The sequence below is a fragment of the Wolffia australiana genome, chromosome 15 (genome assembly GCF_029677425.1).
Source record: "Wolffia australiana isolate 7733 chromosome 15, ASM2967742v1".
Lineage (NCBI taxonomy): Eukaryota > Viridiplantae > Streptophyta > Magnoliopsida > Alismatales > Araceae > Wolffia > Wolffia australiana.
In genome coordinates this window covers 8,406,241-8,419,501 of record NC_135849.1, presented here as the reverse complement: position 1 = coordinate 8,419,501, position 13,261 = coordinate 8,406,241, and the positions used below count along the sequence as shown (strand labels likewise).

Sequence of the window (13,261 nt, the reverse complement as noted above, 5' to 3'; positions counted from 1 at the left end):
CCATTTTTACTGTGACAACAAGTCAGCGATTGCACTGGCCTTAAATCCGGGCCAGCAGGGACGGATAAAGCACATGGAGCGTGATCGCTACTTCTTTAAGGAGCGTGTTGACGAAGGGATTTTTGATCTTGACTTCGTTGCATCCGCTGATCAGGCGCGGACGCCCTCACCAAGGGACTTTCGCCCACTTCTCCAACGCAGGGTGTCCAAGCTCGGTATGGAAGACATCCATACTTCGCCATGGGGGTGTTAGTGATATATTCCTATATCGGGCTAATGGGCCCTGTTCTATAAGCCCATTAGCCCTTTATCTCTCTTCTCTCACTTAGGGTATATATATATACCCTTTTCTTGTAACATCTTTGGTACATTATTCTATTTTCCTTCTCACTCCATCTCTCTTGATCCACTTCCCCCTCCTAGGGTTAACATATCTGTCCCTCCCAATAGACCTTGAGCATCAAATGATGATAGTTGTAATGCAACCATCCTACGGTCTTTAGCCAAGGAATTCCCAAAATCATATCACAACTGCCCAGTGGAAAAGGAATAAAATTTTGTTTGAATGTAAGTCCCTGGAAGGTTATAGGGATATTAAGGCAAATCCCATCTGTTTGTCTGCAATATCCGTCTCCTAACATAATGCTGAATTTGTGATATGGATAAATCAGTATGCTGAGCATTTGGATTACCTTCGGACTGATAAAATTATAGGTGACTCCCCCATCAATGAGAATCCTTACCCTGTGGTCAAACAGAATTTTCCTCAGTGATCGGTTGATCTTCTTCATCTATGTCTTCTTGAAGCATGCAGATACTTAGCTTCTTATGGCATCAATGACCAGGAGTTTACTTTTCATTACAGCTGTCACATAGACCTTTTTCTTTTCTTTGCAAAAACTCCTCTGTACATAACCTGATGGTCTTCTTCTTGTTCCCTCTTTGAGAAAATTCATTCCTGACCGGATTCTGAGTAATCCGGAGTTGTTGATTCTGAAATGAGCTATCTCCCCGATTTGAATAAGTTGCTCTCTGCTGGTTATGGTGGACGATCTTGGAAGGTACTGTAGTGATGAGAGCCTGTTGATCCTGTTCATCCAGGATGGCTAAATTACTCTCAGCTTCAATAGAGTAATCCATGATTTCTTGAATACCATAAGGTCTGTATTTGTTCACCTCTACCCTGACCTCTGGTTTCAAACCCCTTAGATATGCAGTTTCTCGAACATCTGCCAGTATATGACAAAGAAAAGCAGCCAGATCTTCAAACTCAGATTTATGCTCTGACATGGTGCCTGTTTGTTTGAGGTTCATTATTTGTGTACATAAAGATCTTGAAGAGAAGTTGTACCTTTTCTCAAAATGCTGGCAGAACACTAGCCAGTGATCAAATCCAAAATTCTTCTCTGTATATATGAATCACCCTTGTGCTGGCCCCTCCATATGCAACGAAACCAATCGTAGCTTCTCTTCATCTGTTAACCTATTCATTTTGAAAAACCTTTCTACACAATTCAACCACATTTTCACATTCAATCCATTAAAATATGGAAGATCTCCTTTACAAAAGAAACCTTTCTGCTCTGACGCAGAATCTTGAGTCGTTAGAACATGGCCATACCTTGAAGAGTCCCTTTGGACAGCTCTAGATGTGGATGACAGATTTGCTTCTAACTTGGAATTCATAGATTGAAGTTGCTGAAGAATACCAGATAATATTTTGGCTGTAACTGGCATGTCATCACTTCTTGATTTTCCTCTATCAACTTGATCTCCCATGTCGATGATCAGCAAACGACCTCGGCTCCCTCCCGATCGAAGCGGAGATCTGATACCAGATTGATACACCACCTTGGTATCAATTAACAATTCTAATCAATTTCCAATTGTTCTGATATGGAATCCAATTTGAGTTCAGTGCTTGACAAATGTAACTTGGTAAAAGGGGATGGGGTAGATCTGGACGGCTCTTCCACTCTCCACGGCAAAGCTACTTCATCAGATTTCGGGTGGCTCCTCCTTCCCTGGCGAAGCCCCTACTTCCAGATCAGCAGACAACGACTCCTCCCTGCTGCCCCAGCCTTGCCGACAGAATAACTGTCGGACATTTCTTTGCAAGAAAGGAATAAGGTGACTTACCAAATTTTCCCATCATTATTTATAGGGAACTGTCTCTCCCCTCCGTTCTTGGTCAACACATACAGTCAACTACCCGTTGACCCGCCCTTTGTTTTCCCCTTCTATTGTACTTCTTTGAATAGAGACTATCAGATTACCGTTTGAAGTCATCCCAAACCTGGAATCATACTCAATCATCCTTGAAGTAGAACCATGCTAAAGCGAAGCCCTCCAATATGAGGAAAATGCTCCAAAGTTGTTTCCCTTTCATGCACCAGGTATGGCCAGAAATGATGCCCAACCTTCTGCACCAAAAGTTATGGGTCTCCCCCGAGAATGAGGAGATCTCAGAATTATACAATCCTGGGCGGTCACCATTCCTACAATCCTGGGTGTTCACCTGAATAGGAGAGTTAGACCAGCTTGAGATCCAGCAAGGGAGGGTGTCTGATAGATGCAGTCTATCAATGTCATCTGTGGATGCAAATATCAACAAAGTGGAATACGAAAAAAGATAGTATTGTACCGCCAAAGTAGAGTTCTGACAATCACAGTTGGGAACAGAAGTATAAAAGAAGTATATTGAAGGACCGGTTGGGAGTAGCCTGAAGTTGCCCTTGCCTTCTCCCTCTAATAGTGGATCACTCCATGATCAGCCTGGGTTGTGTCTGACCCTTTCCTGAATGGGAACCACCTTTTCTTGCAAAGGATTCTGATCTATATTCCTCAGACTTTAGCCATATATATAGGCTTGCTACATGGGCCCCGTCATGTGCAGGACCTGCTCACAGCCTGGCAGATAATGCTTTTTTTCGATGATACGTTCTGGTAAAAAACTTATCAGTGTCCTGGGAGATCCAAGGGGACAGATGCAAGTGAAGGCTAAAACTGCACCTTCATTTCACACTTCTTTGCTGCCCTCCTTGGGGGAGGCCTGCCCAACTTAAAAGGGAAATACACAAAAAAAGACTGAAATTCCCCTACAGAGCTGAAAAGTAAAAATATCCTTAGGAAAAATGGGGATAGTATCATGCACCCTGGAAGAAACCTTGACTTAAGTTTTTGTCAATGAAAAGGTTAGAGGGGTTGAACGGAGGTAGGGACCAATCCAAGATGTTCCACCCATAAATGAGGTGAGGGGTGAAAATCAATTGGGAAAGTAATTGCCGAGGGTTGAGGGATAAACTGACTGGAGAAGAGTAGGGATTGACTGAGGACAACCCACCTGTAGATGTGGTGAGCGAGTGACAGCCTGATATGATACTCATACTGTCACAGTATCTTATAGGTAACAATTTCTTGTAGAACTGCCTTTCAGAAGTTCAGGATCACATTGAATACATTTGAGTTCTTGAACAATATCATAGAATGGGAGAGAATAATGGAAGAGAGATGACAGATGCGAGAGTGGAGAAGAAGATACAAACAGAAGGATCAAAGGATCATTCCCTCCAGGCCCAGGCTTCTCCTGCTCTGCAGCCGTATCTCACGTTGCCAGAACGAGACCATTGACTTCGTGAAAGGACAGTTTATTTCTTTCACCCCATCCTTATCCATACGATGTAGGTCTTTCTTAACTTGCTGCATTCTGATGCGGTTCTCCTCCATTTCTTGGTTCACCTCCGGTACTGGACCCGAGAAACCCCAACCTTGTAACAACCCATCCTGCAATTCAATGTGGTGGCTTCACAAGGAGAAGAATAGCCAAGAATGAACTGTGAGTTCTCAAGCTCTCCTTACCATATCTCTCTCTCCTCACGCTGTGAACCCTCCCACGGCGATTCTGCTTCTCTATGGCCAATCTAACTGCAATGTGAGGCTCAGGTCGCTGCTTGTTTATCAACTTCTCCAGAGCCAGTCGTTGTACTTGGGGCCAAGTCTGGGAGATCTTACAAGTTGCAGCAGTGGAGACTTTCTCCTACAGCTCAGTAATGAGAGACTCCATTTCTTCCATGGTTGCATTGGTCACACCCATGGTCGCACAGCTTTTCTCAGGGTTATCCGGGCTCTGAAACCTAATTGATACAACCCTGTGGTTGTATCAATGCACATCAGTGATCTATAATATACTTTAATGCAATGCTCAAGCCTTCCAATGTTAAGATGAACGAGAGGAACAATCAGAAAGAGTATGAGGATAAAGGATGTCAACTGAAATGACATGGCTGGGACAAGAGGAGCGGTTTGTGCACCAGGCTGGGTTCATCTATCCACCTGCAGGAGCTGGGTGCCTAAGCTCTAAACAATATGTCCACATGGGCTTTGGTCCCCTTTCTTAAGCCAAAACAAGCAGGTGCCTCTAATAGACCCCTCTTGCTATAGTACCATTTTCATCAATAATTAATGAAAACTTTGGCATATTGAATTTCCGAATCACTCCAATGAACAAGCAGAAAATGCAAAAGACCATGTTACATGCATGAGATATGTGTTAAAATGGGCTTCGCCCATGTACGTAGAGAGTTATAAAAAAATAAAAATGATAATCAAATCGGAGATCAAAAAATAAAATGACATGAGATATTTGACAGAGATTTTTCTTTTTTGAAAGAAATATTTGACAGAGATTGAAGATTGCCTTTATCATCTAATCGGACTAAAATTTCGATTGCAGATGTATTTGTGTGAATCACAAATCAGGAAATCACCTTAATTGATCCAAGAAACACAGCCATTCCCTCAGGAAAATTGTGCAAACTTATCCCTAGAAATTGGAAAAAAAAACAAAACCACATTTATTAGAACAGGAAATCAGGGTAAAACTCTGAATTTGAAATGACAGAGCACCTCATGTAAGAACATGAATGATATTACATCACAGTTATTAAGAGGAAGAAGACTGATACAATCCCGATACAGATGTTTTTTTCCCTGAAATACATCCCGATAAGGATGTATCGAGATGAGTCAAAAAAAAGGAAAACAGAGGATAAAAGTGGGTAGTCACCCCAATCAGTACGTGATGAGGGTACTGATTGTCTATAAAGATGAAAGGTATCACTATGAAAAGGTTAGTATCACTTCCTGCCTGTTGAATAACAACACCCTGCTTAAAGATGAAAGGTAGCGCCCATGCTATCAGCTATAGCTTTTAGCATAGTTGGTAAGCACTTGAATCCAACATGGTATCAGAAAAAGTGGCATGTTTAAGTCTAATATGTTCTCAAAAAAAATTCTTCCTGTTGCCCCCTGGGGGATGAAGGAGTGGACACGACGGCGATCCCCCGCGGTGACGGCGATCCCCGCCGCGGCCTGCGACGGCGGTCGGGACAGAAGAATACCCGCGACGGAGGGAAAAAGGCCTGCGACGGCGATCCCCGCTGCGGTGATGGAAGGAGCCCCCGCGGGCGACAGAAAAACCCCCCCGCGGGCGACGGAAAAACCCCCTGCGGGCGACGGAGAAACCTCCCGCGGCGATGCCTGCGACGGAAAAACCCCCGCGGCGATGACTGCGACCGCAACCCCTGCCGCGGTGATCCCCGCGGGAAGGGGGAAAGGGAGTAAGCGTGCGGCGGCGATTCCCGCCGCCGCACAGGACGTATTACTCGGGCGGATCCCCAACCTCCCCGTCCCTACTCCGGCGACAGCGGAATCCCCCGCCGAGCCCCACTCCTCATCCTATGGCCGAAGGCAACAGCGACGTCGCCGGCGTCCCCGACCGCGTGATGTCGCCCGCGCGAGAAGCGGTCATGGGGCGGTCCTCGAGCACCCACGCCACCCGGCGTGGGCCACGGTGTCCACAGCGGTCCACGTGCCGCGGGCCGGGGCGAGACAGGAGCCGACCGAGCATAGTCCTCTCGCCCAGGGACCGCGGCATCGCAGGCACAGTCCCTGCCTGTGTCGTGGCCGGAAAAGCCCGACGCGTAGACAGGCACAATACTCAGCTTCGCCGCGGCGACACCCGTCGCGGAAACGGCCATCCCCCCCGACGACCGTGGCACCTGATCGGGCAAGGCCAGGGCGGCGACAAGCCCACCCGACCCGGCCAAGGCGATACAGTCCTCTGGCACCTGCACGCAGCCCTTCGCGTACACGTCCGCAACGCCGGCCTACACCGCCCTCCGCCCCAGCCGAGCGCACCGGGGTAGTTTCGGTTTCAACCGCCGCACCGGCGCAGGCGGTGTCATCACAGCGGCGTCAATCCTATGCAGAAGCAGCTAGTGCAGCCCTGGACATCGTGGGCGATGGGGACGAGGAAGCGGGATGGACTAGAGTACAACGCCGTCGACGTCGCCACCCGCCGGTCGATCTCCGGGTGTTAACAGAGTGGGCTAACAGCGATGTTTTCGGTGCTTCTCACGGGGTCATATGATCCGGGAGTCCGGGAACCGGTTGTCTACCGCCTATGCCTCCGTTCGGGGCACTGCCAGGCTGCCTGCCCGCACGCGCGGATACCCCACCTAGCGCCTGCCTCGATATGGCCCCCACCAGACCTGCCTATATTCTGTCTGGTCGGGGTGGTGCTTAGTGGCCGACAAAAGGAGGAAAAAGTGCTGCAACACCTCCAGTCCCAATGGCCAGACACGGAGAGCGCTGATCTTCATCAACTATCCTCAGGGGATTTCTTCCTGCGCAATCTGACGAGGGCCAGCTTCCAGGCATTACGGGGACGGGAAGAGGAAGTCAACGGAGGCGGCCGAATTCTCTGGCGCAAGCCGACTCCTGCTGATGGGGCGAACAAACCCAGCCAACATACCGTGCATCTTGAACTTCGGGGGATCCCCTTCGGACGCCGGGCATGGGTGCACTTAGAGAAGATTACACGGCCTATTGGCTCCCTACGACGGATCATCTCCACCGGCCTCAAGTCAGGCGACCCGAACAGCGTTGCGGTAGAGATTGCAGTCCCCGCAGGGGCGGTCATCCCGCCAGCAGTCGCCATTGAAGGAGATGAGACCGCCTTCATGGCTCAGATTGTAGTACCCCCTCCCCCTCCGCCGCCACAGTCAAGACCCGGTCGCCAGCCTCATCTAACTCAAGCAGCCCAAGACTGTGGCCCCCTGGGCCAGTCGCTGGAGGCGGACAGTTCCATCTCCAATGGGAAGGGAGCAATCCCACCCCTGCGGCAACTCATCGGAGCAAGACGGCGGCGCCCCATAACACCCCGACAACAGCGACCTCGCTTCCAGCGGCTGCAGTCCATACACCCCGGACGGAATCGTCGCCACTAGCGATGGACCAGTCGCCGCCCGTCCAAGTGATGCAGCAGTATAGCACGGACGCGGTGCGAGTGACTCCCGCTCCATCAGCCGTCACGGGTCTGTCGGCCTCCCCCACCACGGAGACTGAGATCCCCATCGTCGCCAGGGGGACAGTAATATTGGAGGGGGGCACGGTGACGGCTCCCCCACGAGTGCTGCCGCCGGCACCTTCGCCGGGGCCAAGCTCAGTCCTTGCTCCCGGGGACTCGGACCATGCTCAGCCCCCGGTGATGGTCAGCGATCAGAGCCCCGCGTCGATCCAGCCAGCAGGCTCGACCGATGCAGATGAATGCCTCTACGGGGAGGGTCGGGACCACGGCAACAGGGTCATCCGAGCGGTGAACGTGGGGCACGCAAAGCGAATGCTAGAGGCGCAGCATTGCTTCTACAAGCGAAAGGGCAGCAACAGGAAGCGGCGCACGATCATGTCATGACAGGAAGTCACCACTTACCTGGAAGAGATCAACGGGACCACGGTCCCGTCTGCAATAACTCCAGGCGCGGAAAAGATCGCTAAGGAGGCAGGGGTACACCTGGTGCCCCAGGTCGACGAGGTCTGACCGGTTTCTCTATGAAGTGCGTCTCGTGGAATGTTCGTGGGCTCCGGGATGCTCGAAGGCGAAGGATCATCGGCCAGTATCTCCGGGAATGGGGAACTACAGCAGTCTACCTTCAGGAAACCATGCTGGAAATGTGTGATCCGCACACTTGGAATGCCGTGGGGCAGGGACATCTCCAGGGCTTCGCGGCTCTACCGGCCACGGGCCGAGCCGGAGGTGTGATGGTGGCATGGTCAGAGGACCATTACGAAGAAGCTGATCAGTGGTGCAGGCGACATCTAGTGGCTGTAAACTTGACACGCCGCACGGACGGATGGCAATGGGTGATCATATCGGTGAACGGTCCGGCGTCTCCATCCAACCGAGCAGAGCTATGGGAGGACCTGGAGTTGGTGGCGGGGCGATTCCGGGGGCTACCCCTACTCTTCGGGGGGGACTTCAATGTCACCTTAGAAGCTGGAGATCGGCCGAATGGCGGGGATGGGCGCGACTACGGGTCACAACAGCTCTGGGACTTCATCTCCACCGAAGGGCTCCAGGAAATGGGCCCGTCAGATTGCACATATACGTGACGCAGCTTGGCCCAACCACACTCTCTATCGAGGCTGGACAGATTCCTCTGCTCGACGGAACTCATGGAGACCTACCCGTCGGCCGGAGTTGTGGCGTTGCCACGACCGTTGTCCGATCATTCGCCTATTGTGTGGCGGCCAAGGGCGGATGGTCGGCAATCCACGTATTTCAAGCTCGATAGATCAATGCTACGAGAAGACGGGTTCCGGAGCGAAGTCCAGGGTTGGTGGGAGGCATGGCCGCACCCCTCAGTTGTAGCTCGGGATCTCTCTGCCAAGCTGCGCGATCTCCGCTCGTTTCTAAAGTCGACTCAGAGGCAGAGTAGAGTGGAACGGAGCCGCCGTAGAGATGCATCCTTGGTACAGATAAAGCAGTGGGATGCCATCGAAGATAGCAGGCCCCTCACGGGGGAGGAGATGCAGGAATGGCGCCAGCACAAATCCATAGTGACGGAAGAGGACTACAAGCAGGAAATGGATCGGCGGCAACACTCGAGGCAACTTTGGCTAAAAGAGGGGGATGCTAACACTAGATTCTTCCACATGTGCGCCAGTGGGCGGCGGAGGAGGAACCGGATCGCCAGAGTCCGTGTGGGGGGCACGATACACACAGAGGCGACAGAGATAGGCCAGGCTCTTGCACGCCATTTCTTCGCCGTCTCTCGAAAGGGACCTAAGTATGTATGGCGATGGTCGGGCCGCGGCGCAGCCACGCTGACGGAGCCCCAAAAACAAGGGCTGACCATCCCATTCACGTAGGTCGAAGTTGTGGCGGCTATACGAGGCCTCAATGCCGAGGGGGCCCCCGGACCCGACGGCATTCCGGTATTTTTCTACAAAGAGTTTTGGCCAACTGTTGGCCCGGATCTGATGCAAACCATGGCACAATTCTGGAGGGGGGAGGCCAACATGGCTCGGCTTAACCGATCCCACGTCGTGTTATTGCCTAAAAAGCAAGGAGCGGAAGATATTGGTGATTTTTGGCCCATCTCCCTCTCTAACTCCATCTATCTCATCATGGCCAAAGTGCTGGCTAATCGCTTGCGGGAAGTGATTGATGGACTCGTCAACCCCTGTCAGTCCGCCTTCATTCCGGGCAGGATGATGACGGACAGCACCGTCCTGGCGGGGGAAATAGTGGCGGCATGGAAGCGCTGAGGAACCACTGCATTCCTATGGAAGGTGGATTTCGCTAAGGCGTATGATTCCTTGGACTGGGGTTTTTTGTGGCCGGTGCTGCATCGGCGAAACTTTCCTGAGATGTGGATCCGGTGGGTGAAAAAATGCGTGACAGCTCACTCGTTCTCCATATTGCTTGACGGGCGACCCGAAGGGGGCTGGATCCAGTCACAACGTGAGGTTCGACAGGGATGCCCGTTGGCGCCACTGCTATTCGTCCTCGCTGTGGACGCCTTAGCCGTATGCACTCAGCACCTTTGTGGGAGGGGATTGCTCCGGGGATTCCAATCTCCTAGCCAGGCCCAGGGAATCCCGCTATTGCAGTACGCCGACGACACGATATTCTTCATCGAGGGATCGGCTGAGGCGGCGGAGACCGTCTCACCTTTACTTGACTTATTTGCTGATTTTGCAGGTCTTCGTCTCAATCAGCTTAAATCGTCGTTTGTAGGATTTGGCATGACACCGGAGATGGAGCGAAGGTGTGCCGCCACCCTCGTTACCGCCATCGAGACCCTCCCCATCCGCTATTTGGGGCTTCCGCTCTCTGGGGGGCAGATCCGGGCCCGAGACTGGCAACCAGTTATTGATAACATGGAGAGGCGCCTGGAAGGATGGAAGTCAAGGCTGTTGTCCAAGGGGGGGTGGCTGGTTCTCATCAAGGTGGTGCTCTCGGCCATCCCAACCTTCTACTTATCAGTATTCCGAGTCCCGGGGGCTGTTCAGACCCGCATGGAGTCCCTTATGCGGCGATTCTTCTGGAAAGGAAGCCAGCCAGGGGATTGCCGGGGAACGGCGCGGGTGGCTTGGAAGGAAGTATGCCGACCTACCAGAGCCGGAGGCCTCGGCATTCGAGACCTGCAGCTCTCCAATCAGGCACTCCTGTCTAAATGGGTATGCCGGTTGCTCCAGCCATCGGAAAGTCTAGCGCCTCAGATCCTTCGAGATGCTTATTGCACCAGCCTGGATTGGCACAACCTGGGTGGCCGCCAACGCAGGCCGTCTGCGTTCTGGCGAGGTGTGGCACAGGTCGCTCAACTGACTCGGCAGTACTACGCCCCCTAGATTGGCGATGGGAGGACATTTCGATTCTGGCTCGATGATTGGTCGGGTCAAGGGAGGCTAAAGGAGACATACCCCCGTCTGTTCGCACTAGCACAGGAGCCGGGTGCTACGGTCCGGGAGTGCTGGCGCGGGGGGTGGTCGCCGACCTTTCGAGGGCAGCTGTCAGATCAACGACAGCGGGACCTCCTCGAGCTGCGGCTCCCTTTGGGGCAGCTTACGCCCATTGAGGACGAGGCTGACCGAGTCGTATGGCGGGGAGCAGTTTTTTCCGCAAGAACGGCATGCACACGACTATGTCAGTCTCAGTCCCTGACTGCCTCAAATCTCCCTGGTGGGTGCAGTCTAGTATGGAAGCGGAAGATTCCTCTGACAGTGAAGGTATTTGGATGGCTGCTGCAGAGATGTCGACTCACTACGCGCTGTGTAAGGCAACGCTGGCTCCCACGGGAATCAGCCGAGTGTGCCCTGTGCATGGGTGAAATTGAGGACTGCGACCATCTTTTTTTCCGTTGTCCCCTGGCACAGGAGGTGTGGACTACGGAAGACGTCCCTGGAGTGGTCACCCGATCAGTTGAGTCCTTCTGGACATCGCTCCGGGGAGGACCATACCGGAGTGAAGCTGAATGGCAAAAACTTTTTGCCATCCTATGGGCTTTGTGGCTTCACTGAAATGAGGTCATCTTTCGGCGTCGCCCACCAGTAGCTCTGGCTGTCTTACAAAACGCCAAGGCTATTGCTTTGATGTGGCATCGCAGCATGTAGCCGTGTTTTGGTTTCTTGTTTTGCCGTACAATGTAATGATTTACATCGTAATGGCAACGGGGGCACTGATTTACTGGTGACTCCCTTTTTCTATTCAAAAAAAAAAAGTCTAATATGTTCTACTCAAAGAAATATAAAAGAAGGAATAAGAAGGAAGCTGGTCTACAGCCGTTGACCGCATGTGCTGACTAAGGGGGGACGAAACCCCTATAAATAAGAGAAGAGGAGAGCAGGAAAGGCAGGAGGTCTATTCTTGAATCAAAAGCTGACGGTTACGACCCATCAGAAGGCTGGAGCAGAGGGAGTCGGCCTCCTGATCCAGAAGAGGGAAGCTCCTATTTGGAGGGGAGGAACCTTCTCTTTGGCTGTCTCATTCTTCGTATTGATCTAGTCCAGACCTACATTGATGGAGGGCCATCCAGCTTCGAAAACCCTGTCGAACCAGTTCATCGAGCGAGGGCTTACGCGCGAGACCCAGCCTTCATAGTCCCGGCCTCGTCAATGGGCCACAACATTTTGATGTTATCTTTCCTTGCATTTTCCTTGTTTAGTAGGCCATGTATGTCGGCTGCGTATGTGCTTGTTTTTGTTTGTTCGCACGTGGTTAGACTGCTGTATGGACTTACACGTTTGCGCGTATGTGAGCCCATGTGTGGCCGTGTTAGTGGGTTTCTCTCTCCTATTAGGGGGCCCTAATTACTCTTAATTTAGCATTCTCTTTTTTATTTCTAAGGGATAGGCCTATATTTGCCCGTATAAAAGGTGGGGCCTGCCCATAGGAAGAGATGAGAAAAACAGATTGAAGAAAATGTGATTTTAAGGATTTTTCCTGTTTTTTAGTGTTTTATTGAGTTGTTGCCATATTTACGAAAATGCCACCGCACGGCCGTCCTTCGACCACCCCCGTAGCCGCCCTCTGCCGCCCTCTGCCGCCCGCACTGCCCTGCCTCGGCTGCCCGTGCGGCCACCCTTCAGCCGCTCCATGGTCGCCCAGCACTACCCATGGCTGCCCTTGCCGCCCTAGGACGCCCTCGGCCGAACCCAGCCGCCTTCAACTGCCCGTCGCCTCCCCGCGCTGCCTTTGGGCTCCCCGCAACCGCCCAACGCCGCCCTTGCAGCTCCCACGGCCACCATCGATTGCCCTCACCGCTCCCGTGGCCATCAGCGGCCGTGGCTGCCTTTGCTGCTTCTGCGGATTCATCACCGCTCCCGTGACCGCGAGCAACTGCTTGTGCCGCTCACGCTGCTCCTGCAATCACCATCCACCGACCGTCACCGCATCGTCGCTGTTGTTCTATCATGTTGCCACGCCGCCGTAATGCCCGTTGCCACACTATCGCGCCTCATCACGTTGTTGCATCCGCCTGCGGCATCATCGTGCCTACGTGTGGCTCGCCACCCGCTGCTGCCAAACTAGTCATCGCCTCGCCAACTGCTACTGGTATGCTCATAAAATCCTTCTCGACGTTATATTATTTATTTTAGTGCCTCCCGAGCATGTCTCCATAGCCGGGCTTTGTTAGTGATAGATAGGGATATATCAGTGGGAATAGGTTTCCATCGGTACGATCTTGGTTGGCTCTTTGAACAGTGCACGCACGAGCGACAATACTCGTACTCGCACTGTCAGCCCGCACCCCGTCGTCTGGGTCATCGGGAGCCTAGTGGCATTCCCAGGTCACACTTACCGTAGCTTAGTGGTCATTGGTGTCCGTCAACGTCGGATTCATTTTTTTTTTTTTTCGAATTCATACTTCTCAGTGATTTTATCATTGCATCCTCACTTGCACTAAGTCCCCGTTAG

The 13,261-nt window shown here is 52.2% G+C and overlaps 1 protein-coding gene across 2 annotated transcripts in view; it reads right to left on the bottom strand.

Moving 5' to 3' along the window:
- LOC144712824 (ZIP metal ion transporter family) overlaps window positions 1-13,261 on the bottom strand; it is a 52,353-nt gene that overhangs the window by 22,832 nt on the left and 16,260 nt on the right. For both annotated transcript variants that reach the window (XM_078587157.1, XM_078587158.1), the window contains exon 6: window positions 4,767-4,822. In XM_078587157.1, the coding sequence (XP_078443283.1) occupies window positions 4,767-4,822 (56 nt within the window). The remainder of the gene's footprint in view (window positions 1-4,766; window positions 4,823-13,261) is intronic.